At 41.0% G+C, this 27,467-nt stretch overlaps 1 protein-coding gene across 3 annotated transcripts in view; it reads left to right on the top strand.

The window, feature by feature from the left end:
• Positions 1–27,467, top strand: part of CDC16 (cell division cycle 16) — a 41,203-nt gene that overhangs the window by 9,973 nt on the left and 3,763 nt on the right. For all 3 annotated transcript variants that reach the window (XM_030813746.1, XM_030813748.1, XM_030813749.1), the window contains 8 exons: positions 924–973; positions 1,852–1,925; positions 5,474–5,599; positions 13,658–13,810; positions 18,093–18,156; positions 20,647–20,708; positions 21,643–21,778; positions 23,908–23,998. In XM_030813746.1, the coding sequence (XP_030669606.1) occupies positions 924–973; positions 1,852–1,925; positions 5,474–5,599; positions 13,658–13,810; positions 18,093–18,156; positions 20,647–20,708; positions 21,643–21,778; positions 23,908–23,998 (756 nt within the window). The remainder of the gene's footprint in view (positions 1–923; positions 974–1,851; positions 1,926–5,473; positions 5,600–13,657; positions 13,811–18,092; positions 18,157–20,646; positions 20,709–21,642; positions 21,779–23,907; positions 23,999–27,467) is intronic.

Here is a 27,467-nt window from a genome sequence, read left to right on the forward strand (position 1 = left end):
GGTAACAACATAATGGAACCCTACTATAAAAGTAACAACTGGGGAGGAAATGTTTAGGAAAGTAGCAAATGGCCAATTTTGTTTTCCCATCAGAACAATTAGTTCTTTATCGCTGCTTCCTACTACCTTTTCTCAAATATCATTTATGTTTCAAGATTTGTTAGCTTTAAATTGTTGGGTTACAGTTCTGCCTCCCCCCCTCCCTTTTTTTTTGTAAATTCCACTGGAAATCTGATATGGTAAGAGTTGGTAACTACTTAGAAATTGGAGAGGAGCAGATTGTTTGCTCATGTTTTCCGTATTTTTAACATTTGACATTTAGTTGTGTTTGGGGATGCATTTGTCCTTAAATTTTTCTAAACTGAATGGTGAGCTCTGTCAGGAAGGAAAACCCTCACCAAATCCCTGCTGCTCAGAGTGTGGTCCGTGGACCAGCAACATCGCATTTGTGGAAGCTGGTTGGAAATGCAGCATCTCCAGCTGCCCTGATGTACTGGATCCCAAGTCTGCATGCAGGAAACGTCATCTTGAAATGCCAGGATTTACACATTTATCAAGATTAAATAGTATCATTGATCTGATAAACTTGAAAGTTTGTTCAACCAAATTGGTTGTGGGTGGTTAAGATGGTCCATAATGGGCCCTTGGTGTGACAGGCATGCGCTTCTAAGAGAGGTGAGGTGCTTTGCTGTATCCTCTGCAGTATTCGTTAAGTGCTGTCTTAGGGGGTGTCTGTTCCCACCTTGCCCACTGTGTGTCCTTCGTCTAACTCTCCAGTTAGTTAATTTTGTATCTAGAAGGAAAGACAAGTAAGAAATCATTGCTGTAAGAACAGAATTCTATGATTGTGAAGAGTTATAATGAAATGTCTTAAATTACATGTGATATGAACAATTGTTCTTTTTCTGCTTTTTCCTGAACAGAACTTTTCTATCTTTCTCATAAACTGGTGGATTTATATCCTAGTAATCCTGTAAGTAATATAACTTTTAGTCTTAGGGTTTTTTTTTACCTGTACTTTAAGAAAATGCTTAACTCGTATTTAGACAATAGCTTAAGTTCAAGCAAATGATGTTTTATTAAAGTGTTCTAACAGAATCTCCTAGGGTTTAACGTACTTACAAAGCAGCATGAACTTTTCAACCCATGAAGGTATTTTTTAATTATACCAAAGCAAAAAGGGTTTTAAACCCTTTTTTCTGATTATAGAAGTTATACATGCTTATTTTAAAATACTTAGCATATAGCAATATAAAATACTGACATGAGAGTCACGCCTCCCTTTCCTAAGAAATGCGGATAATTGGTAGCTTTCTCACATTGCACATGTAAGACAACCTATTGAATTGTGTACTGATTCCAAACTGTCATGGATTGGAATGGAGAACTAGGAATGGAAAATGGAATCAGGGACTGCATCTTTAAAGACAAAATCGGCAATCAGGGTGTAAGACTCAGACAAGACAAGAATTTGCACCCTATCCTAGTGTGAAACCAGAGCAAGAGAAAACCAGCTAAATAGTCAGAACTCGGTCAGAGAGCAAGGAAGAGCCAGGGTCAGGCTGGGGGAGATGAGCAGTGCAGGGGAGTCAGGACTCCCAGGCTGGTTTTTGAAACAGGGACTCCTCGGGGGCCTTGTCTTGGTTAGACGTCTCCTTGAGAAAGAGCCATGGAGTGTCTGCCCTCTTCTCCTCTTGGACCTTAGTAGACTGTGTTAGAGAAATGTCTAACTTAACTAGAATATGTGATAAGGAACATCTAGTATACCCTCTGTCTATCCTAATTTGTTGCAGATTCCAATTAGATATTCCATTTCCAATCTTTGTTTATGGTAAATTTTGAACTTTTTAGGTGTCTTGGTTTGCAGTGGGATGTTACTATCTCATGGTCGGTCATAAAAATGAACATGCCAGAAGATATCTCAGGTATGAATTTATTTTCTTCCTCTCTAGTTAACCTATAGAATTGATGTCTTGCTCATAAGCTTTCAAGTAGTAGTGAGTACTTTAAAAGCAATGTGAAAGAATAAATGTTTTTTTTTCTTCCTTTCCTTTCTCTCTTTCTTTCTTTCCTTTTCTTTTCCTTGTCGCCTCCCCTCCCCTCTCTCTCGAGAAGTTCTCACTCTGTTGCCCAGACTAGAGTGCAGTGGTGCAATAATAGCTCACCTCAAACTCAAATGATCCTCTTGCTCAGCCTCCCGAGTAGCTGGGACTACAGGCACCACCATGCCTAACTGATTTAAACTTTTTTTTTTTTTAGTAGAGACGAATCTCACTGTGTTGCCTAGGCTGGTCTTGAACTCTTGGCCTCAAGCAGTCCTCCTGCTTCGGCCTCCGAAAGTGTTGAGATTACAGGCATGAGCCACCATGCCTGGCTGAATATATGTTTTCTTCAAGTGGTTTGTTCTTTGCAAGATGCCATGGGGAGAGAAAGAAAAAAAAAATCAGTGATGTAGACCTTATTCTCAAGGAACCTATATATTTTATTTATAAATGAGAATAAATGGCCAGGCATGGTGGCTCACACCTGTAATGCCAGCACTTTGGGAGCTCAATGCAGGTGGATCACCTGAGGTCAGGAGTTCAAGACCAGCCTGACTAACATGGTGAAACTCTGTCTCTGCTAAAGATACAAAAAATTAGCCAGATGTGGTAGTGAGCATCTGCATCCCAGCTACTCGGGAGGCTCAGACAGGAGAATCGCTTGAACCTGGAAAGTGGAGGTTGCAGTGAGCTGATATCACACCATTGCACTCCAGTCTGGGCAACAAGAGCAAAATTCTGTCTCAAAAAAAAAATAATAATAATTAAAAACTAATAAATGAGAATAAATATGAAACAATAGAGAATAATGTAGTTTGAAAGTTTCTGTCTTTCACTTACAGAGATCTTGTTAACCTTTTAGGATTTCTTTTATTAATAGTTGTGAAATTACACAAAACTTTATGTAAAATTGGGGTCACTAAATGTGACTGTAAAACAGAATTCTTAGCAGGGTAAACTGGTTCATATAATGATTTGCTGTGGTTTTAACTTAAGGAAAGCCATGCAGCCTAGTGAAGCTATTTAACCAGTATTATTCAAGTTTAGAAAAATGTCAAGTATGTGAAGAATTAATTACTTAAACTCTGTAAATGTTCTAATTTCTGTGGTTTCTTCTGTGTGAACAAAACAGAATTGATCTCTGACGGAAAGAGCATAAACTTTGGAGTCAAATTTGAATTCTAATCCAAGTTCTGTGACTTACCAACTGAATTCCTTGGGAAAGTTAATTTCTCCTATTCTGTCTTTCTTTAAAAATGGGGATGTCAGCCAGGCGTGGTGGCTCACGCCTGTAATCCCAGCACTTTGGGAGGCTGAGACAGGCGGATTACCTTAGGTCAGGAGTTCGAGACCAGCCTGGCCAACATGGTGAAAGTCTGTCTCTACTAAAAATAAAAACATCAGTTGGGCATAGTGGCATGCACCCATAATCCCAGCTACTCGGGAGGCTGAGGGAGGAGAATTGTCTGAGTCCAGGAGACGGAGGTTGTAGTGAGCTGAGATTGCACCACTGCACTCCAGCCTGGCCGACAGAGTGAGACTCTGTCTCAAAAAAAAAAAAAAAAAGGGAGTGGGGGTGGGGGAGATGTCATACTCATATACCAGGATTGTTAGGAAGACTGATGCCATGAAAGTACCCTGTACTAGGAAGAAACTAGAATGTTCCCTGTTTGGTTGTATGTTCAGCATTTTAGAACTTCTACATAGAAAGGTGATTAGTATTGTAAAAGTTATTTTGAGCTATGCTGCTTTGATCTAGTATGCAATTCAGTGATGGACTCTTATCAGTGGTCCCCAACATTTTTGGCACCAGGGACCGTTTTGTGGAAGCCCCCCATCCCGGGGTGGGGGGACTGGTTTCATGATGATTCAAGCGCATTACATTTATCGTGTACTTTTTTCTATTATTATTACATTGTAACATATAATGAAATAATTATACAACTCACTATAATGAAGAATCAGTAGGAGCCCTGAGCTTGTTTTCCTGCAACTAGATGGTCCTATCTGGGAGAGGTGGGAGACAGCGACAGGTCATCAGGCATTAGATTCTCATAAGGAGCGCGCCACCTAGATCCCTCACATGTGCAATTAACAATAGGGTTTGCGCACTTACGAGAACCTAATGCTGCCTGTGATCTGACAGGAAGCAGAGCTGAGGCGGAAATGCAAGTGAAGGGGAGTGGCTGTAAATACAGATTAAGCTTTTTTTTTTTTTTTTTCAAATGGCAAGTTCTTTCTTGACATATGAAGCTTTACTCACCTGCCTGCCACTCACCTCCTACTGTGCCGCCTGGTTCCTAATAGGCCAGGGACTGATACCAGTCCGTGGCCCAGGGATTGGGGACCCCTGCTCTACATGAAACAGGTAACATTTGGATAAAAGAAAACTTAAGATACAAGGAAGTAGAGTATCACCCCGTATGTTTTCCATGTTTTGTGATATGTTCTCTTTATTCCTTGTGGTTTAATTATACAGTGTTCACTGTATACAATTATTCACTGATATATATGAGTCCAGTCCCTGTAACCAGGGTACATCTGTTGACCACCATCTGTGGGATATCGCTTAATCCCTCAAGCCTCGGTATACCTGTCTTTAAAATATAAATGAATTTATCTTGCAAGTTATTAGGATGAGAGGATATATCTACTAGGTTACAAAATGGAGCTCCTGGATTAAGTAGTATCTGTAAGTTCTATTTAGAGTGCTAATGGGTTTTGCTACAGTACATAAAAAGCTGTGGATCTCCTAAAATTTCTTAAAATTTTGCTATACTATTAAACAGTTTTAGTTCAAATGAATCAACACAAATGTTACATTAGTGTTTAATATGTTGACAGTTCATTTATTTACTAAATGGATGTTAATGTTTTTGAGGCCATCTCCTTATATAAAATTAACAATTTAAGAATAAATACTAGCCGGGCACAGTGGCTCATGCCTGTAATCCCAGTGACTCAAGAGGCTGAGGCCGGAGGATCACTTGAGCCCAGGATTTTGAGGCTGCAGTGAGCTATGATCATACCACTACATTCCAGCCTCCAGCGACAGAGCAAGACTCTGTCTCTAAAAATAAAAAAGAATAAATAGGCTGGGTGCAGTGGCTCATGCCTGTAATCCCAGCACTTTGGGAGGCCAAGGTGGGTGGATCACCTGAGGTCAGGAGTTCAAGACCAGCCTGACCAACATGGTGAAACGCCATCTCTACTGTAAATACAAAATTAGCCAGGAATGGTGGCGAGTGCCTGTAATCCCAGCTACTCAGGAGGTTGAGGCAGGAGAATTGCTTGATATCGGGAGGCGGAGGCTGCAGTGAGCCGAGATCGCACCACTGCACTCCAGCCTGGGCGACAAAGTGAGACTTTGTTTCAAAAAAAAAAAAAAAAGAATAAATATTATATTACTTAAATTAACTCTTTTGTTTTAGCAAAGCCACAACACTTGAGAAAACCTACGGACCTGCATGGATAGCCTATGGACATTCATTTGCGGTGGAGAGTGAGCATGACCAAGCGATGGCTGCTTACTTCACAGCAGCACAGCTGATGAAAGGGTACGGCAGAGCACTCATCAGACTCCATGAAGGGATGTTTCTCCTAATAGAAATGAAATTTCTGTTACTATTACTGCTATTTCGTTGCTAAACTAAACACAAACATTTTACTTGCCTTTTAATCTAGTTGCTTGTGATTGTAAAATAACTATGAAAGTGGAGGGGAGAGAAACTGGTGTAATGCATTTGCCTAGCAGTTGATTCCAACCAGTGCAAGAAGGAACCAGGAAATTAGGCCAGTGGAGAGAGGAGTTCTGGAAGCCCTTCTTCACATGCTCATGCAAGAATAAAAATATTCACGAGCAAAATTATTACATCTTATCTATTACCAAAAGGTATTTGATGTGGCTTAGTGGTAGGTGCAGGACTGTATTTGCCAATATTCTAGATTTATATCAATATTAAATGTATTGAAACTAAGAGTGTGTTACTTGGAGGAGTAGAGTATTGCTGTTCACATTGACTGTTTGGTCTCACCATCGGTTACAACTTACAGGATTGGTTTGTGTGGACTGAGAGGTAGTGGGAGTGCAGTGGTCCCGAGGCCTGGTCTGGAGTCACCTCCTGGACTCTTCCCGGCTCTTCCACTCCCAGCCATGTGATGTTGGGCAAGCTTCTTAGCCTCCTGAGAAATAGGAATAATAGCAAAATTTGCTCACTGGCTTATTGTGAGAAGTAATTGAGATAATACCAATTAAAGACTTTGAAGAGTATCTCACACATAGAAAGCACTCAATGAAAGTTAGCTACCTTTGTTTATTTACTTGTAGTATGCAGGGGTGGAATCATATATTCATCTATATTGAATTTCATCCTGTTAGGTTTGATCTCTTTGCAAACTGTTAGACTCTTTTTGGCACTCAGTTCTGCATTCAAATTATTATCAACCTCAGTCAATAGTCGTATTAAATTTGGTAAGTATGAGTTATATCTAATCATCGAAGTAAATATTGTGAAGGACATAGCTTCTTAGCTGTATTAGTCAGTAGGGCTGCCATAACAAAATACCACAGACTGGGTGACTTAAAGGACAGAAATGTATTTTTTCATAGTTGTGGAGGTTGAGAAGTCCAAGATCAGGCCAAAAACTGGCCAGTGCAGTTCCTATTGAGGTGTCTCTTCCTGGTTTGTAGATAACTGCCTTCTTGCTGTGTCCTCACATGGCAGAGAGAGCTCTGGTGTCTCTTCCTCTTGTAAAAACACTAGCCCTATTGGATGAGAACCTTACACAAACCCTATTGGATAAAAGCCTTACACTAGCCCTATTGGATAAGAGCCCTACACTAGTCCTATTGGATACAAACCTTACACTAGCGCTGTTGGATACAAACCTTACACTAGCCCTGTGGATAAGAGCCTTACACTAGCGCTGTTGGATAAGAGCCCTACACTAGTCCTATTGGATAAGCCCTACACTAGCCCTGTTGGATACAAACCTTACACTAGCCCTGTTGGATAAGAGCCTTACACTAGCGCTGTTGGATAAGAGCCCTACACACTAGCCTATTGGATAACCTACACTAGCCTGTTGGATAAATACACTAGCCTGTGGATAAGAGCCTTACACTAGCCCTGTTGGATAAGAGCCTTACACTACCTGTGATAGAGCTTACACTAGTGTTGGATAAGAGCCTTACACTAGCCCTTTGATAAGAGCCTTACACTAGCCTGTTGGATAAGACCTACTATTGGATAAGAGCCTTACACTAGCCCTGTTGGATAAAACTTACACTAGCCCTGTTGGATAAGAGCCTTACACTATGTGGATAAGAGCCTAACTACCTAAAGAGCCTACACTGTTGGATAAAGCCTTACCTATTTAGATCTAGCCTTGGATAAGGCCCTACCTGTGGATAAGAGCCTACACTAGCCCTATTGGATAAGAGCCCTACACTAGCCCTGTTGGATAAGAGCCCTACACTAGCCCTGTTGGATAAGAGCCTTACACTAGCCCTGTTGGATAAACCTTACACTAGCCCTGTGGATAGAGCCTTACACTAGCCCTGTTGGATAAGAGCCCTACACTAGCCCTGTTGGATAAGAGCCTTACACTAGCCCTGTTGGATAAACCTTACACTAGCCCTGTTGGATAAGAGCCTTACACTAGCCCTGTTGGATAGAGCCTACACTAGCCCTGTTGGATAAGAGCCCTACACTAGCCCTGTTGGATAAGAGCCTTACTAGCCCTGTTGGATAAGAGCCTTACACTAGCCCTGTTGGATAAACCTACACTAGCCCTGTTGGATAAGAGCCTTACACTAGCCCTGTTGGATAAAACCTTACACTAGTGTTGAGAGCCTTACACTAGCCCTGTTGGATAAGAGCCCTACACTAGCCCTGTTGGATAAGAGCCCTACACTAGCCCTGTTGGATAAGAGCCTACACTAGCCCTGTTGGATAAGAGCCCCTACCTTACCACCTAGCCCTGTTGGATAAGAGCCTTACACTAGCCCTGTTGGATAAGAGCCTTACACTAGCCCTGTTGGATAAGAGCCTTACACTAGCCCTGTTGGATAAGAGCCTTACACTAGCCCTGGTTGGATAAGAGCCTTACACTAGCCCTGTTGGATAAGAGCCTTACACTAGCCCTGTTGGATAGGATAAGAGCCTACACTAGCCTGTGGAAAGAGCCTACACTAGCCCTGTTGGATAAGAGCCTTACACTAGCCCTGTTGGATAAGAGCCTACACCCTGTTGGACAAGAGCCTTACACTAGCCTGTTGGATGAGCTTACACTATGAGAGCCTTACACTAGCCCTGTTGGATAGAGCCTACACAGCCCTTATAGAGCCCTACCCCCTGGATAAGAGCCCTACACTAGCCCTTGGATTACACTAGCCCTGTTGGATAAGAGCCTTACACTAGCCCTGTTGGATAAAACTTACACTAGCCTGTTGGATGAGCCTTACACTAGCCCTGTTGGATAAGAGCCCTACACTAGCCCGAGCCCTACACTAGCCCTGTTGGATAAGAGCCCTACACTAGCCCTGTTGGATAGAGCCTTACACTAGCCCTGTTGGATAAGAGCCTTACACTAGCCCTGTTGGATAAGAGCCTTACACTAGCCCTGTTGGATAAGAGCCTTACACTAGCCCTGTGGATGAGAGCCTTACACTAGCCCTGTTGGATAAGAGCCTTACACTAGCCCTGTTGGATAAGAGCCTACACTAGCCCTGTTGGATGAGAGCCTTACACTAGCCCTGTTGGATGAGAGCCTTACACTAGCCCTGTTGGATAAGAGCCTTACACTAGCCCTGTTGGACAAGAGCCATACTGTTAGGACTTCATGTAACCTTTTTTATGTTTTCATAGGCTCTATCTTCAAGTACAGGCACAGTAGGGGTTAGGGATTTAATGTATGAATTTGGGGGGCAGAGGGGACACAGACAGTCCATAGCACTAACATGTTACTAGAAATAACCTTCCAGAGTACAGTTGCACACCCAGATATGGATCCATCTAAATGGTCCTCATACTCAGTCCAGGTCTCTCCATCCTGTTCACCAAGATGGGTGAGACCTTTTCCAGTTCTCTTCTGAAGCTCAGCTCCAGTATCTGCATATTTCCGCTATGTATCAACATGACAATTTGTTACCAAAAAAAAAAATCTCAATAATTCACTGTGAGTTGGTTTTTATGAGCACATGCTACAGTCTGGTAATTTTTATTTGATATTTTGGGTGCTCAGAAACAGAATAGTTATTAGTTAGTTCCTAGTTGGGAATCAGAATCAATGATAATTAATGACACGATACCTTCAGTGTTTCCAAATCTAACAAACTTTGTCATTAAATTCTCGCATTAAGCTAGGTGTGGTAGCTCACACCTGTAATCCCAGCACTTTGGGAGGCTGAGGTGGGAGGATTGCTTGAGGCCAGGAGTTTGATACCAGCCCTGGCAACATAGTGAGACCTTATCTTTACAAAAAAAAATTTAAAAATTAGCTGGGTTTGATGGTGCCTGCCTGTTATCCCAGCTATGCGGGAAACTGAGGCAGGATGGTCACTGTGCCAGCACAGTCCAGCCTGGGTGACCAGTTGAGACACGTCTCAAAAACCTTATGATAGCTCATCAAGATAAGCATTATTTTTCTTTCAAGTTTACTTATCTGTCAGAGCAGCTCTGCATTTTTTTAACTTGTCTGTGTTTGGATAAATGTTTGAAATTGGATGAATATTGTTACGTTTCCTTAATGATTTCTTTTTTGAGTCATTGGTTATTTAAGAATATGTTGACATTTAACTTCCACATATTTATGAATTTCCCAAATTTTCTTCTTTTGTTGTTTTTGAACTTAATTCCATTGTAGTTGGAGAACATACTTCGTGTGATTTTAGTCCTTTTAAATTTATTGAGGCTGGCTGGGCGCAGTGGCTCACACCTTAATCCCAGCACTTTGGGAGGCCGGGGGGTGTGTGGATCACTTGAGGTTAGGAGTTCAAGACCAGCCTGGCCAATAATGGTGAAACCCCATCTCTACTAAAAATACAAAAATTAGCTGGGTGTGGTGGCTCACGCCTGTAGTCCCAGCTAATCGGGAGGCTGAGGCAGGAGAAGCGCTTGAACCTGGAGGCAGAGGTTCCAATGAGCTGAGATTGCACCACCGCACCCCAGCCTGGGCGACAGAGCGAGACTCCATCTCAAAAAAAAAAAAAGAAAAAAATTATTGAGGCTTTTTTATGAGCCATTCTAGAGATTGTTCCAGATTATTTGAGAATTCTGCTCTTATTGGGTGAGTGTTCCTTAGATACCTGTTACATCTAATTTTATAGTGTTGTTGAAGTCCTCTGTTTCCTCACTGATCTTCTACTTGTTTATTCTCTGCATTATTGCAAGTGAGGTATTAAAGTCTCCAAATTTTATTGTTGAATTGTGTATTTCTCCCTCCAATTCTGTCACATTTCACTTCATATATTCTGAGTCTCTGTTGTTAGGTGTGTATATGTTTATAATTGTTGTATTTTCTTGATGGATTGAGCCTTTTATCATTATAAAATATCACTAATTATCTCTAATAATGCTTTTTTTTTATAAAGTCTGTTTCATCTGATGTTACTGTAGGCACACCAGCTCTCTTTTGTTAGTTTATATGGTGTGGTTTTTTTCATTCTTTTAAATTCAACTTGTTATTTGAATCTAAAGCATGTCTGTTGTTGACAATATATAGTTAGATCAAGTTTTTAAATCTATTCTGCCAGTTGCTGCCTTTGGACTGTTTTTTCCATTTATGTTTAATTACTAACAAGATGGGATTTATGTCTGGCATTTTGTTCTTTATTGTCTATACATCATATCTTTTGTTCCTGTATTTCTTCTTTAGTGTTGAGTAAATATTTTATAATGTCCCATTTTAATCCCCTTCTTTTAATTATACTATATTTTTTGAGTTATTTTCTTAGGTTGGTTATCTTTAGGATTATAATTAGCACCTTAATTTAAAACAACCTACTTTGAATTAATACCAATTTAGTTTTAATAGTATGCCAAAACCTTACTGCAATATAGCTGTTTCCTCTTGCCTCCTTGTGCTGTTATTGTCATGTAGAATACATCTTACACATTATAAGTCCATCAGCACAGATCTGTTATTATTATTTATTCAGTTGTCTTTTAAATCAGATAGAAGAGTTAAAAACAAACACATTTTATACTGTCTCATAATTACCAGTATAGCTATTTTTATCAGACTCTCATTTCTTCATGTTGTAAACCAAAAATAAAATTTGAAGACCCTCCCCAACCATCTAAATGGGCTTCCACCTCTAGGCCAGGGCCCTCTAAATTTAACCTGAAAGACTGATTCAGGCCATGTTTGGAAGTGGGGGTCCAACACGCCTCTTTACACCCTCCAGCATTAACATCAAATGGACCTTCAGAAGAAACACTTACCATCTATCTTCTCTGAAGCCTGCTACCTGGAGGCTTCATCTGCATGATAAAATTTGGTCTCTGCAACCTCTTATCATAACCTAGATATTGCTTACTATTGATAATAACTCTTTCAACCAACCAGAAAAATCTTAAATCTACCTGTAACCTGGAAGCCTGCACTTCGAGTTCTTAGAGTTTGACTCTTCTTCAACAGTGTGGATTTGAATTCCTATGTAGTATCCTTCTATTTTAGCATAAAGGACTCCCTTTAGTATTTCTTACTGGGCAGATGTACTAATGACAGATTTTCTCAATTATGCATTGTTATTATTTACGTAATTTTGTTTTTCAAAGAAGCTGTGAGGAAAGAAAGTGTGTATACTTATATCATTTGTTGTATTAACCCTGTTATTTACCATTTTCAGTTCTGTTTGTTCCTGTGGGTTCAAGTTACCATCCAGTGTTACTTTCCTACTGTAATACAGCTTTGCTGTCACCCACTTCCTATTATGCTGTTACTGGCAAACCTTACATTTCTGTATATGATAGGCCCAGCAGTATAATTCCACATTGAGTAACCCTAAGCTGAAAATCCAAAGTTCAAAATGTTCCAGAAGCCAAAACCTTTTGAGCACTGTCATGACACTCAAAAGGAATTGCTCAGTGGAGCATTTTGGATTTTCAGAATAGGGATGCATAAATTCCAAAATTAAAAAAAAACCTGAAATCCCAGACACTTCTGGTCTCAAGCATTTCTGATAAAGAATACTCAACCTGTATATAGAGTCTCACTCTCTTGCCCAGGCTGAACTGCAGTGGCACCGTCACAGCTCACTGCATTCTCAAACTCCTGGGCTCAAGGGATCCTTCCACCTCAGCCTCTCAGGTGTGTGGGACTACAAGCCCATACCATCACGCTTGGCTAATTTTTTATTACTTTTTAGAAATGGGGTCTCAGTATGTGCCCAGGCTCGTCTTAAACTCCTGGGCTCAAGCATTCCCTTCACCTTGGCCTCCCAGAGTGCTGGCATTACAGGTATGAGCCCAGGGGGCTCTTTTAGGAGCTACCAGACAGGTCAAATAGCAGCAGTTCACTGTGGGGTGTTTGAGGAACTCTGAATTAATTCTGCTTTCTCCAGTGGCTGCTAGGCTAATGGCTTTACAATGGCTGTGGTTATGAGACTGCTTGTTTTTAAGGTTAATGCAAAGCTAGGGAAAGGGAGATGGGAGTAAGACAAGTTAAAGCAGCACAGTTTGTTGTTCTTACTGAGATTTAGCCATCTTTTCTTGAATATACACTCCTCAGATTGTTTTAAGAGCTTGGTTACCTTCCAAAGTTCTGAAAAAATTGGTTTTGATAATTTTTGCCAATGTTCTTGTTGCTTCTATGGATGAATAGATTTTTGGAGTCCTTACGCTGCCATTTTGAAAGTACTTCTACCAGGTGTAAATACTTTTAAAGAATTTGTCATGACCTTCTGTAGAGGATATAGTCTTAATTTGAGTTATGGCTCTAGATTAGAACCAAAGCACACACCAAGCAATCAGTATTTATTGATGTTCCGAGATGATCATCAAGGAAAGATTGTGTTATTACACTTGCTTTAATGCAATCACTGATCCAATCGTGTGAACAGATGAAAATTCAATTAAAAAGTAGTTCTGACTCTGCCTAGTACTGTCTCAGAAGGTGGGAAAATTGAATCAATACACAGGGCATATTCATAACTCTTCTGCATAGAACTGATTATAATGGGAATTCACAGAAGGGAGAGCATTTATGTTAGAAAAGTCAGAGGTAGCTTCATAAAGGGAAGCAGAACTTGAACACAATCTTGAAGTATAAATGGTGGTGAATAAATAAGAGGACGACCAGTGTCAAGGAGGAAGACAGCACCACAGAGACCTGCCCTTTTGCTTTAGAGAATTTTTGTTTTTTTACTGTGGAATAATAATGAAAATTAAAGGTAAATAAGTTGCAGATAGATTCTAGAAGTGGCAGCTGATTAGTCCAAAGCCCATTAGGCATTCATTAAATATTTGTAAATTAAGAGTTAGAAAAAAGTAAATGCTGTGTTTTGGCTACCTTTAAATTATTTTGCAGATAGGATTTGAAGTTGACAGATTAATTTCTGCCAAATCACAGTTTTTGGTGTTGAATATGTGAAATTTTCCAACTTTTTTTAGGTGTCATTTGCCTATGCTGTATATTGGATTAGAATATGGTTTGACCAATAACTCAAAACTAGCTGAAAGGTTCTTCAGCCAAGCTCTGAGCATCGCACCAGAAGACCCTTTTGTTATGCATGAGGTCGGCGTGGTTGCATTTCAGAATGGAGAGTAAGTACTGGAAGACCAGAAACCCTTCTGTTAACTAGTGATTGTAAATAGAGTAGGTGATCACTAGAGTTCACTGACCAAAGCGACTCTTCAGTAGATTTGTACTTTTAAATGTTCTGTTTTAGGCTGAGACAATGGGGTTTTCTAGATATACAATCATGTCATCTGCAAACAGGGACAATTTGACTTCCTCTTTTCCTAATTGAATACCCTTTATTTCCTTCTCCTGCCTGATTGCTCTGGCCAGAACTTCCAACACTATGTTGAATAGGAGTGCTGAGAGAGGGCATCCCTGTCTTGTGCCAGTTTTCAAAGGGAATGCTTCCAGTTTTTGCCCATTCAGTATAATATTGGCTGTGGGTTTGTCATAGATAGCTCTTAGTATTTTGAGATACGTCCCATCAATGCCTAATTTATTGAGAGTTTTTATCTCCTCAAGCTGATAAGCAACTTCAGTAAAGTCTCAGGATACAAAATCAGTGTACAAAAATCACAAGCATTCTTGTACACCAATCACAGACAGAGAGCCAAATCATGAGTGAACTCCCATTCACAATTGCTTCAAAGAGAATAAAATACCTAGGAATCCAACTTACAAGGGACGTGAAGGACCTCTTCAAGGAGAACTACAAACCACTGCTCAATGAAATAAAAGAGGATACAAACAAATGGAAGAACATTCCATGCTCATGGGTTGGAAGAATCAATATCGTGAAAATGGCCATACTGCCCAAGGTAATTCATAGATTCAATGCCATCCCCATCAAGCTACCAATGACTTTCTTCACAGGATTGGAAAAAACTACTTTAAAGTTCATATGGAACCAAAAAAGAGCCTGCATTGCCAAGTCAATCCTAAGCCAAAAGAACAAAGCTGGAGGCATCACGCTACCTGACTTCAAAACTATACTACAAGGCTACAGTAACCAAAACAGCATGGTACTGGTACCACAACAGAGACATAGATCAATGGAACAGAACAGAGCCCTCAGAAATAATGCCACATATCTACAACTATCTGATCTTTGACAAAGCTGACAAAAACAAGCAATGGGGAAAGGATTCCCTTTTTAATAAGTGGTGCTGGGAAAACTGGCTAGCCATATGTAGAAAGCTGAAACTGGATCCCTTCCTTACACCTTATACAAAAATTAATTCAAGATGGATTAAAGACTTACATGTTAGACCTAAAGCCATAAAAACCCTAGAAGAAAACCTAGGCATTACCATTCAGGACATAGGCATGGGCAAGGACTTCATGTCTAAAACATCAAAAGCAATGGCAACAAAAGCCAAAATTGACAAATGGGATCTAATTAAACTAAAGAGCTTCTGCACAGCAAAAGAAACTACCATCAGAGTGAACAGGCAACCTACAAAATGGGAGAAAATTTTCACAACCTACTCATCTGACAAAGGGCTAATATCCAGAATCTACAGTGAACTCAAACAAATTTACAAGAAAAAAACAACCCCATCAAAAAGTGGGCAAAGGACATGAACAGACACTTCTCAAAAGAAGACATTTATGCAGCCAAAAAACACATGAAAAAATGCTCATCATCACTGGCCATCAGAGAAATGCAAATCAAAACCACAATGACATACCATCTCTCACCAGTAGAATGGCCATCATTAAAAAGGAAACAACAGGTGCTGGAGAGGATATGGAGAAAGAGGAACACCTTTACACTGTTGGTGGGACTGTAAACTAGTTCAACCATTGTGGAAGTCAGTGTGGCGATTCCTCAAGGATCTAGAACTAGCAGTACCATTTGACCCAGCCATCCCATTACTGGGTATATACCCAAAGGACTATAAATCATGCTGCTATAAAGACACATGCACACGTATGTTTACTGCGGCACTATTCACAATAGCAAAGAGTTGGAACCAACCCAAATGTCCAACAACGATAGACTGGGTTAAGAAAATGTGGCACATATACACCATGTAATACTGTGCAGCCATAAAAAATGATGAGTTCATGTCCTTGGTAGGGACATGGATGAAACTGGAAAACATCATTCTCAGCAAACTATCGCAAGGACAAAAAACCAAACACCGCATGTTCTCGCTCATAGGTGGGAATTGAACAATGAGAACACTTGGACACAGGAAGGGGAACATCACACTCCGGGGCCTGTTGTGGGGTAGGGGGAAGGGGGGAGGGATAGCATTAGGAGATATACCTAATGCTAAATGACGAGTTAATGGGTGCAGCACACCAACATGGCACATGGATACATATGTAACAAACCTGCACATTGTGCACGTATACCCTAAAACTTAAAGTATAATAATAATAAAAAAAAGTTCTATTTTAGGAGAAGGAGATAGAGAAAAAAAGAGAGAAACTGTTATCTTGGATTTCCTTAAAAATTCTAAATCCAGGTTTTGGTCTTTTTTTGATCTGAGCTACCACTTGTTTTCTTACATGATTGTACAGTTAGGATTACACATACCCCACAGTGTGGCTGGGGGCACTGTGGAATCCTTAGTTATCTTTATGTTGGTAGGGAGTTGAATTTATGTGTTTGAGAAAGATTTGACATGGTTTTTGAAACAAAAGTGTTTTCTATTTAGTTACTAGTAAGTCAGAAAATTTAATTCCTGGTCAGTAGAGGCTTTACTGTACCCTAGGATATTTGTAGAATAAGTGATTTCGTGTTATACTCAAAGAGGAAAATGTCTGTAATCCTTTGCATTTCATGATATACAAATTTTAAAATGGTAAATTAGTTTTAGTTTTTGTTTTTGTTTTTTTGAGATGGAGTCTTGCTGTGTCGCCCAGGCTAGAGTGCAGTGGCGCAATCTCAGCTCACTGCATTCTCTGCTTCCCAGGTTCAAGCGATTCTCCTGCCTCAGCCTCCTGAGTAGCTGGGATTACAGATGCCCGCCACCACGCCCAGCTAATTTTTGTATTTTTAGTAGAGACGGGGTTTCACCATGTTGGTCAGGCTGGTCTCGAACTCCTGACTTCGTGATCCGCCTGCCTCAGCTTCCCAAAGTGCTGGGATTACAGGCATGAGCCTCCACGCCCAGCTGTAAATTAGTATTAATACTACTACAGTGTCATTTATGGCATGTATGTGTTCTAAAAAATGGGTTATCTAGGTATCTTTTAAAAGTTTGAAGCTTTAAAATAAATAGTAATCTTTTAATATAATACAGTAATCATCAGTATTTGCGAATTTGCCTACTCACTAAAATTTATTTGTAACCCCCAAATCAGTTCCTGAGGTGCTTTCTGAGCCATTGGCACACATGCCCAGGGCTGGGAGAAAGCTGGGTCTCCTGGCACACACGCTCCCAGCTGGAGTCTAAGAAGGCAACGCTCTGCCTTTTTTCCCAGTTCATCTATAAACCAGTGTACTTTTTGTGGTCTATTTAGTGCCACAGTTTTCACATTTTTGTGCTTTTTGTTGATGATTTCACTGTTTTGAAATAATCCCCAAGCTTTGTGAAATGCTATCTAGTGTTAATTGTGATGTATTTTACAGAGGAAACACATGTATTAGAGAAGCTTCCTTCAGGCAAGCATCAGTTATAATGCTGCTGGCCCTGACTTCAATATTGATGAATCAACAATATGTGTGAAATAAGACGTCTTTAAATAGAAACACACATAAAACAAGGTTACGCATTGATCAATTAGAGAAAACGTGACCAGAGAATTGCAAGAATCTAACTATATTTCCCCGGGAGCCGCGGTTCAATACTTGCTAGCTCAGTGTACAGAGTGACTTTATAGAACATAAATACTGTGGTTGGGTGAGGTGGCTCGCGTCTGTAATCCCAGCACTTTGGGAGGCCAAGATGGGCATATTGCTTGAGGCCAGGAGTTTGAGACCAGCATGTGCAACATGGTGAAACCCCGTCTCAACTGAAAATACAGAAATTAGCCGGGGATGGTGTTGTACACCTGTAATCCCAGCTGTGTCAGGAGGCTGAGGCACAAGAATCGCTTGAACCCAGGAGGTAGAGGTTGCAGTGAGCTGAGATCGCACCACTGCACTCCAGCCTAGGTGACAGAGTGAGACTCTTAAAAAAAATATATACATATATATATAAATACTGTATCCCCCAAAATCTTGAAATCTTAAACTCTTGATAATAATGCTATAAAATTAATCATTTGTGACTTAACTTTGAATTTTTATAATTTCCAGCAGTTTACCCCATTGCATTTTAGTACTACTAGAAAGATAATCAAAAATTTTTTAAAAGTTTATATTTGCTGATTTTGAATAATCTGCAACCTTTTTTCCCTTCATTTTAGATGGAAAACAGCCGAAAAATGGTTTCTTGATGCTTTGGAAAAAATTAAAGCAATTGGGAACGAGGTATTCTTTGTAGTATCTGTAAATATACACATACAGACCCCTGAGTGTTTACTGTTAAATGAGGAAAACAACACAGAAATCTCTTGCCTTCGAAGATAATAACCTGATATTCTCATAACAAGCGGGTGTTAATGTTTGCATTGTCAGTTAACTGTTTTACCACATGGTAAGAAATGAGTTTTTTTCCTAAGAGGGGCAAGTGTTGGGTGTTTGCTTCTTAAATGGGCTCTAGCTTTGAAATGTGAGAGGCATCAGAATAGATCGGATGATTATTTGAAGCTAGGAATAGTCATTGGTTCGCGGAAACTATTGGTCACCGTATCGTCAGATGTAATATTCCTCCTCTAGAACTTCAGAGAGCTTTGACTGAAGGGTAAATAAAGTATAGCAGCAGGTCCCACTTCTGAAAGGATAGGGATGGGATAGGTATTACTGAAATTCACACCTTTTGTTGCTGTTACTGCATACTGAGTGTGTATTTGGGCCTTTCCATTTTAAAATATTTGACTGCTTCTGTTGTATGAACGATCCCATGAATTGGTGCTTATGAGTTAACCTAACAATTGTCAAGGACGTGTATATACTGATATTACTTAAAAGTAGTAACAGTTTTAGATACCATAAACTTGCACAGTAAGAGATTTGCATGATGCTCTTCTGTTTCATTCGTGCCTGTTTTGTTTCATTCTATTCTGATTTTCACTTCTCAGCTTCCTGCTGTTCCTGTTTGTGCACACCTGCCCACAGTTTTCTTCTCCCTTGGCTGTTAGCTCTCTCTGCTGTTACAGACACAGCTTTGCCTCCCTGCCAAGCGATCTGCCTGTCCCCATAGACACAGCTTTGTTTACTTTGGTCTCCATGTCATCTGAACTTATAAGCACTATTTCTGTGTTTGTACATGCGTGTATATAAAGCAGGTTCCTCTGTCGCATAGTCTTGGGTAGTTCTGGATAATCCAGGTGTTTTGTTAATAGGGGATTGCCACTTGCCACCTTGTCAGTTTTCTAAGAAGTGACTGCCTTACGCTCCAGACGGGCTCAGCAGCATCAGCATCACCTAGAAGCCTGCTAGAAGTGCAGAATCTCAGACCAACTGAATCGAAATCTGCAGTTTTAGCAAGATGTCCAGGGGATTATCATGCACAGAAAAGTTTGAGAAGCACTTTCCTAAACCATACTTAAGTTGAACCTGTATTCTTTGATGATTAAGAGTCACTAAATTTAGAGTCTTACAGAAACTTAATGGTTTTAAGTATGAAAGCACAATACTATTGAAATGTCAAAATGCCCATTAAAAAGTTATATGAAGAGGGGGAAAATATTGACTTTATTAGAAACTGCAGCAAATGTCAAAGTAAAGACAAATAGTCATGCCTAAGAGTCATTAAATGATTTGTTTTTCATTCACATGGGCTGTGCCTCCTAGAACTGGTCTCAATAGAGTTAGAGAATCTGTGGCTCAGGTCTGTTCATTCATTTAGTTGACATATATTTAATGAGTGTCAGCCATGCCATAGGCTCTGAGCTAGGCCTTGGGATGCAACGGGGAATGAGTTTACTATTTCCTGACCTCAGATAACTGGGGAATGTAAGTGTGTAAATTGACAGTGAAAATACAGTGCAATTGAGGAACTAAAGGTGCCCACAGAGAAAGGCAGTTCACCCAGAAATGAGCCTTTTGTATACACCTCAGTCCTGAAAGTCATCAGACATCAGCTAGGCAAAAATTAGGGCAAGGGTATTTCAGTGTTTGCAAAAATTGGAGCTAATTCATTATGGCTTGGATTTTGAGTTCACAGAGAATGTCAAGGAGTGGGTCAGGAAGGTTAAGTGTGGGTCACGAAGGGCCCAGAATGAAAGAGTTTGTGCCTTATCCTGAGGAGAGTGGGAAAACAAAAGGGATTTAAGAAGGAAACAACCCGGTCAGACTTTTATGATTGGGGCCCAGATTTGACTCTGTTAATGAGGAAGATGAGGACTAAATAGGTTGGAGTTATGCCTAGCAATTAGAAGGAACCAGCCCTGGTGTGCTTCACAGAAGGGTCAGAGGGGGTGGAGGTGCCATTCACTGACTGGAGGGGCACTCAGAAGCAGTGAGGTCAGAGGCTGGGATGGCCAGGGAGAGATGGGTGTGGTGTGTGGTGCACCGAACTTAAAGTGCTTGTAACATTTCCAAGCAGAAGTATTTAGCAGACAGATGGATAGAGAGGTCTGGTGTTTGAGGGAAAGCTCTCAGCTGCAGATACTCATTTGAACTCCAGCAGGGATAGGCTCTTGGATAAACTTGTCCTAATGATAACAGAGTCCTCAGGAGGTCTCCTAGTAGGAAAGAAGGAGATAGATAAACCAGCAGTTACCCTGGCCTTGTGGTGTGCTGGAGGCACACACTGGGAGAGAGCCCAGCTTGCAAGGCGTGAAATAATTCAGTGCAAACAAATCAGGCTGAACAGTGACATATATAACTCGTGGGCTTGATGTTGCTATGTTTTAGGTAACAGTTGACAAATGGGAACCTTTGTTGAACAACTTGGGGCATGTCTGCAGAAAACTTAAGTAAGTGAAGTAGAGCATTTTCAGAAATATACTTCGTGACTCAAAGTTTACTTAATTTTGAATACTTTGTCATATTCTTATTTCATGAGATCAACCAGCTTTCTTGTACTTGGCTGCTCAGATATAATCAGCATCAAATCAGTTTTTATTATTTATCTGTGTTGGTGTAATTTTATTTTAGAAACACATGGAGAATTTTACTTTTTTGTATGAAAATTTAGTGTTCAAAATTAATTCAGAAGAATTAGGACAGTAGGATATAATTAAAATCCTATCCATAGTCTAACTGTTTTCTGCTAGAGGTTTTGTGGTGTGATAAACAGGTGACAGTTGAAAAATGGGTTTTTTGGTTAAATATGTCTGGGCAATTTTAGGTTACTCAAGATTTAACAAGTATTTCTATTACAGGATTTCTTTGAGTCTTTACTATGTATTACAAGCTTATAGCATTTTCCAAAGTTTAATTGAGCATAAAACATTTTTTTCACAAAAGGCTTTACAAGTCAAGTATTCCAGAGAACTTTGAGGAGCACTTTTCTAAGTAAATCTTTTGGACCTTAAAGCGATACTCCTTGGCTGCTTTTATCTACCCCTGATATGGGACACTGACTGTCACCTAAGAGGGTGGTGTGTGTTAAGGACACAGCCAGGAGGCATGGATTAGGTTCTGGTTGCAGTGTCCCACTGAACATCAAAAGGAATACAGCAGGCGTCCCTGCAGGAGTGCCCTTGGCCTGCGGAGGGAGCGGGCCTGGAAGATGCATTTAGAGGGCATACTGAGATGCATGAGAGTAGGTGTGGAGGACATTCACCAGTCTAGACTGCTGTTCTCATTGAAACAGTGTTTCTTGGGTGTTGATATGGATGGATGCTCATCTTAGACTTAGGAATTTAGTGCTTTTACTGTAGCCAGTAATTGTGTTCTCCCCCACAGAAAGTATGCTGAGGCCTTGGATTACCACCGTCAGGCACTGGTGTTGATTCCTCAGAACGCATCCACCTACTCCGCTATTGGATATATCCACAGTCTGATGGGCAACTTTGAAAATGCTGTGGACTACTTCCACACAGTATGTCTTTTCTTTGTACCTAATTTTAAATCTGGTTAACATTGACCACTTCCTTTTTTGAAAATATTTTTTCTAGGTAATATTTACTTACTATTTTAATATTCTTTAGGCAACCTTATGTGTTATTCTTTTCTTTGCAGAGAAAAGCATGTGGGTGTTGTACAGTATTCATCAAATTAGAAACAAACATGAGTCCTGTCCTTAGTGTTTGCAGTGAGGTGCACAGGTGCCCAGTGGCACTCACCAGTGATGAGTGCTGAGCACAGGGTTGTCTGTCCACAGTAGCCCCTTTGGGAACTCCCAGTCTTTCTGTTCATGACTGTCCCCTTAGATCACATTAGTAGATGAACAAAACAGTCTGTGCAGTCATCACAAAGAAAGAACCTTTCATTAATCCATGTACCATATTCCGTCCAATTTAAGACACCATGAGTAAGCAGGATGGCCACAAAGAAAAAAGTGCCGCCAATTAAACTTTAACATAATTTTTTCCTGTCACTTAATTTTTTTGCACTTAGAGAAAATATCCTTGAACATATTTAGGCAGATTTGTATTACTATAGTACATACATAGAAATGTACATATGAAGTTACAGTATTCAGTCCAGAGGGCCAGTATCTGTGTTTTCCCAAAATAGTGCCCTGGTGCTAGCACAGACACCCAGTTCCTGACTCGGTTTCCTCCCAGCCACAGACACCTGCTTTCCAACTCTGTCTCTCTCATCCCTCTCAGTCTGCTCAAGTGTCAACAGAAGGTTTTTAGAAAACCACAATTCCCGTATCTGTTTAAGTGTTCCTCACATGGTTTGTGATCTAGTCTGTGCTGCCAACATAACCACCAAGTCCATGCTGCTCAGGCAAGTTACCCATATCACAGCGGTGGCTGGTGGATGGCAGTAATAGGAAACCACAGGTAAAAGGGAAGCAGTGTTCGAATTTGAGAAAATGTGTGTCTTAGAATCAGTGAACTAACGGTGTTTGGAGAAAGAGATAAAATATGAGAAAATTTATCAAAGATAAACTCATGAGCGGTTCGTAACTGATTTTCAAGAGTTCATTAGAGATTTTGAGGTTGGATGAAGTCGTGAAGGTACCATGATGGTCACCAGAACACTGAGCTTGTCAGAAGTTTGGACTAAGCACATTTTCTAGTTCTGTATGGTCTTTTAAATATGTATATTTGAGTATTGCATAATTTACCTTTCTTCTGAGATTTGATCAATACAGAAGGCTCGGCTGGGCGTGGTGGCTCATGCCTGTAATCCTAGCACTTTGGGAGGCCGAGGTGGGCGGATCACGAGGTCAAGAGATCGAGACCATCCTGACCAATATGGTGAAACCCCATCTCTACTAAAAATACAAAAATTAGCTGGGCGTGGTAGCACATGCCTGTAGTCCCAGCTACTAGCCCTGCACCCAGTCCCAGGCTGAGGTAGGAGACTTGCTTGAACCCGGGAGGCGGAGGTTGCAGTGAGCCAAGATCGCGCCACTGCACTCCAGCCTGGCGACAGAGCGAGACTCTGTCTCAAAAAAAAAAAAAAAAAAAAAAATACAGAAGGCTCAGAGAACTCTGTATGGAGATAGAACTTTTTTTTTTCTTTTGAGATAGAATTTTGCTTTGTTGCCTAGGCTAGAGTGCCGTAGTGCAATCTCGGCTCACTGCAACCTCCACCTCCCAGCAGTTTTCCTGCCTCAGCCTCCAGAGTAGCTGGGATTACAGGCACCTGCCATCATGCCTGGCTAATTTTTGTATTTTTTATTAGAGACGGGGTTCCACCATGTTTTGGTCAGGCTGGTCTCAAACTCCTGACCCCAGGTGATCCACCTGTCTAGGCCTCCCAAAGTGCTGGGATTACAGGCATGAGCCACTGCGCCCAGTCAAGATAGAACTTTTTTAAAAATGTTTTTTTGGGGTAGATTTCCAGCATAAGAAAATAGAATAGTGTGATGAACCTCCACGACCCATAACCAACTTCAACATTGGCTCATGGTCAGTCATGTAGCTATGTCCCCGCTAACAGCGCCACTTCCCCCACCCTGGATGCCCTGGAATATTTTGAAATGAATCAGTGTGGTAAGAGAAGGAAATACATTTTCTTTTAATAACCATGCTGAATCTTTTATGGCAGGCCCTTGGTCTTAGGCGAGATGATACATTTTCTGTTACAATGCTTGGTCATTGCATCGAAATGTACATTGGTGATTCTGAAGCTTATATCGGTAAGATAATCATTATTGTTATTGGTATTGTACTCCATTTTTTAGGTTGTCATATGTCTCTGTTTATGTTTCTCATATTCTCATCTGAGGTTCCAAGTTTATCTTTCTAACCATTCGTGCTGCATTAGAAACAAGAAACTCCATTTATTTTATTAGAACAATGCTGTGGGAGAGTTAGTGACTCACCAAGGATGCATTCAGTTTAAAGCTGAATACTTGCTAAGTGCAAAATACCACTATAGAATATGTGTAAAGCACTTTGTTATAGAAGGACCTATCTGTTTCTTTAATGGAAAAAGAAAGCAACATTTTTCTGATAAACAATTGAAGAGGCTCTGTCATTTTATAACCCAGGGTATAACAATATAAATCTTTACATTTCAATAGAATGTTGAGATGCCGTACATTTCCATAACAGTGAATAAGTAATAGTATAAGTTTGGATGGAATTGCTGTACTTGGGCACTTGTTTAGTTATAAACATTATGTGATAAGGAGGATGTGGTGAGATTAAATCTTGAGATCTAGAATAGGAAAGTTACAAGCTTGCTAACTCCCGTTCCTACTAAAGTAATTTTATTTTTTTTGAGATGGAGTTTCACTCTTGTTGCCCAGACTGGAGTGCAATGGCGCAACCTCGGCCCACTGCAACCCGTGCGTCCCGGGTTCAAGTGATTCTCCTGCCTCAGTCTCCCGAGTAGCTGGAATTACAAGCATGTGCTACCACGCTTGGCTAATTTTGTATTTTTAGTAGAGACTGGTCTTCTCCATGTTCAGGCCAGACTGGTCTTGAACTCCTGACCTCAGGTGGTCCGCCTGCCTCGGCCTCTCAAAGTGCTGGGATAACAGGCATGAGCCACTGCGCCCGGCCCCTACTAAAGTAATTTCTGATGTAATTTCCCCAAAAGTCAAAAAGATCAGATAATGTGATACAAAACAGAGCAGAGCCTTAGATTTTGAGAGAGACCTGTCTGCTTATGTGTCTTGGGATTCCCTGAGGAAAAGAGAGGTTTCTCCTAAAACGGGGTCTGTGGCACCCTCTGGTTTTCCCAAGGAGCTCGAGGCTGTCAGAAATTACCTTGGGTCCTCTCATGTGGACATCCAGAGTGGCGAGAAGACAGACTGGGGAAATAATCCAGTCAACTGAGAAGAAAAACAAAAAATGAGTAATGCCCATTGTAAAGTTGGATAAACTGAGGCACATCACAGTTTAAAAATGCACGTTCCCGTAGGCTCCACAGCTTACTCTCTTAACCATCCCGTAATTGTGCCTACTCTATGCCCAGTCACTGATGCACTTGTGCAGTAGCTCATGGCACACCTAGCAAACAGTTTCCCTGCCCCCTTAGAACCTGGGTTTCATTTCCTGCTCTACATCAGTATAAACAGTTTTTCTCTGCATGTGTTGGGTTCTGTCCCTATATATCTCAAATTTTATTAATATTACTGAATCTTTTTTTTTTTTGAGACGGAGTCTCGCTCTGTCGCCCAGGCTAGAGTGCAGTGGCGGGATCTCTGCTCACTGCAAGCTCCCCACCCCGGGGTTCGTGCCATTCTCCTGCCTCAGCCTCCTGAGTAGCTGGGACTACAGGCGCCCATCATCACGCCTGGCTAATTTTTTTGTATTTTTAGTAGAGATGGGGTTTCACAGTGTTCGCCAGGATGGTCTCGATATCCTAACCTTGTGATCCGCCCTCCTCGGCCTCCCAAAGTGCTGGGATTACAGGCGTGAGCCACCACGCCTGGCCAATATTACTGAATCTTATAGGGGGCTGTGATGTCTTTAATCCTTAGAAATATTAAACAATCTATAAACAAAGGAATACATGAGGTTAAACAGTATTCAAATTTCTATATGCTTTAAAACATTCAGGCAATGTATTGAGAAACACACCTAAGAAACTGCAGTGAATCTACTCTGGATGAAAATTTAGAGAATATCTCTTCAAAAGAAGCTATCTAGGCCGGGCGTGGTCGCCCATGCCTGTAATCCCAGCACTTTGGGAGGCCAAGGCAGGCAGATCACCTGAGGTCAGGAGTTCAAGACCAACCTGGTCAACATGGTGAAACCCCGCCCCTACTAAAAAACAAAACAAAAAAACTAGCCAGACATAGTGGCACATGCCTGTAGTCCCAGCTACTCGGGAGGCTGAGGCAGGAGAATCACTTGAACCCGGGAGGCAGAGGTTGCAGTGAGCCAAGATTGTGCCACTGCATTCCAGCCTGGGTGACACAGCCCATCTCAAAAAAAAAAAAAAAAATGCTATGTATTGGTAGTTATGCATATTCTTACATATATTAACAGTATTTTACATGCTTATAACCTTAAAAATAATTGAAAGTGTCAAAATTATATGCCTTAATACATTTCTGTGGGCTTGAAAATGATACAATATAGGTTGTTTCTTTATAGCAGTCACTAAAATATATAAACTTCTAGATAGAGTAATCACTAAAAAAGAAAGTTCATACCAAAAGTAGTAATGCTAGGAATAAAAGAGGGCTCAACACTGCCTTTGGGAGAGGAAGGGTCCAGATGGTATATTTTTAAAGTCCTCCTCCAGCCTGCCATGAAACATGGCTGGATTTTTCTCCTTGTCCTGTGTAACCTCCCTTACTTTATCATAGTTTACTGCCTTAGTTACTGTCTCATTCCTCCAAGGAGAGCCTCAAGAAATTTAGGTAACACCAGAGTGTGGCCCCAGCCAGTTGCCCTTAGTTACCAAGGAGCAATTAGGTAGGAAATGGCCACTGAAAGGCTGAAAACAAGAAAAAGACTCAGGTCCCTCACCCAAACTGGGCAGTGGTGGTCAGGCTTCCACACGGAAACCTTTCACTGTCACCAGAGTGTCCCCAGCCAGAGACCTGCAGTTGCCTCTGTGCTTAGATGCTGTCCACTGAGGGTCCCAAGTTGGAAAAGGGAAAGGGGGGGAGTTCCCCTGTATAGAGCGGAGGGATCCCCACATGGAGATAGCTCCAGCTCATGCCTGCAAATGAAGGCCCTCTAGAGAGGAAAAAGGGAAAAAGAAATAAAAAATAAATTCCAAAATTGGGGCTTACCTCCTGACTGGCTCACCAAAATATGTTACTGGTGTGGAAGGTCTTCACTACAAGTCGTCCAGGTTCTTGGCATGGTGAACAAAGATTGAACAAAACACACAAAGCAATGGAACACAAAAGCATAGGTATATTGAAGTGAAAGTACACTCCACAGAATGGGAGGGGCTTGAGCAAGCAGCTGATGAGCCCCAGTGGGGTTTCAAGTGAAAGTACACTCCACAGAGTAGGAGGGGCTTGAGCAAGCAGCTGATGAGCCCCAGTTGGGGTTTAAGTACCCTTAGGGTTTTCCTGTTAGTTACATACACCCTATGCAAATGAAGGATTGGTCTGTGGCGGATCAGAGGCTGAAGTGAAGTTACACCCTATGCAAATGAAGACCGTGACTAATCAGAGGCCGAAGTGAAGGCTC

This window comes from Nomascus leucogenys, chromosome 5 (assembly GCF_006542625.1).
Source record: "Nomascus leucogenys isolate Asia chromosome 5, Asia_NLE_v1, whole genome shotgun sequence".
NCBI lineage: Eukaryota > Metazoa > Chordata > Mammalia > Primates > Hylobatidae > Nomascus > Nomascus leucogenys.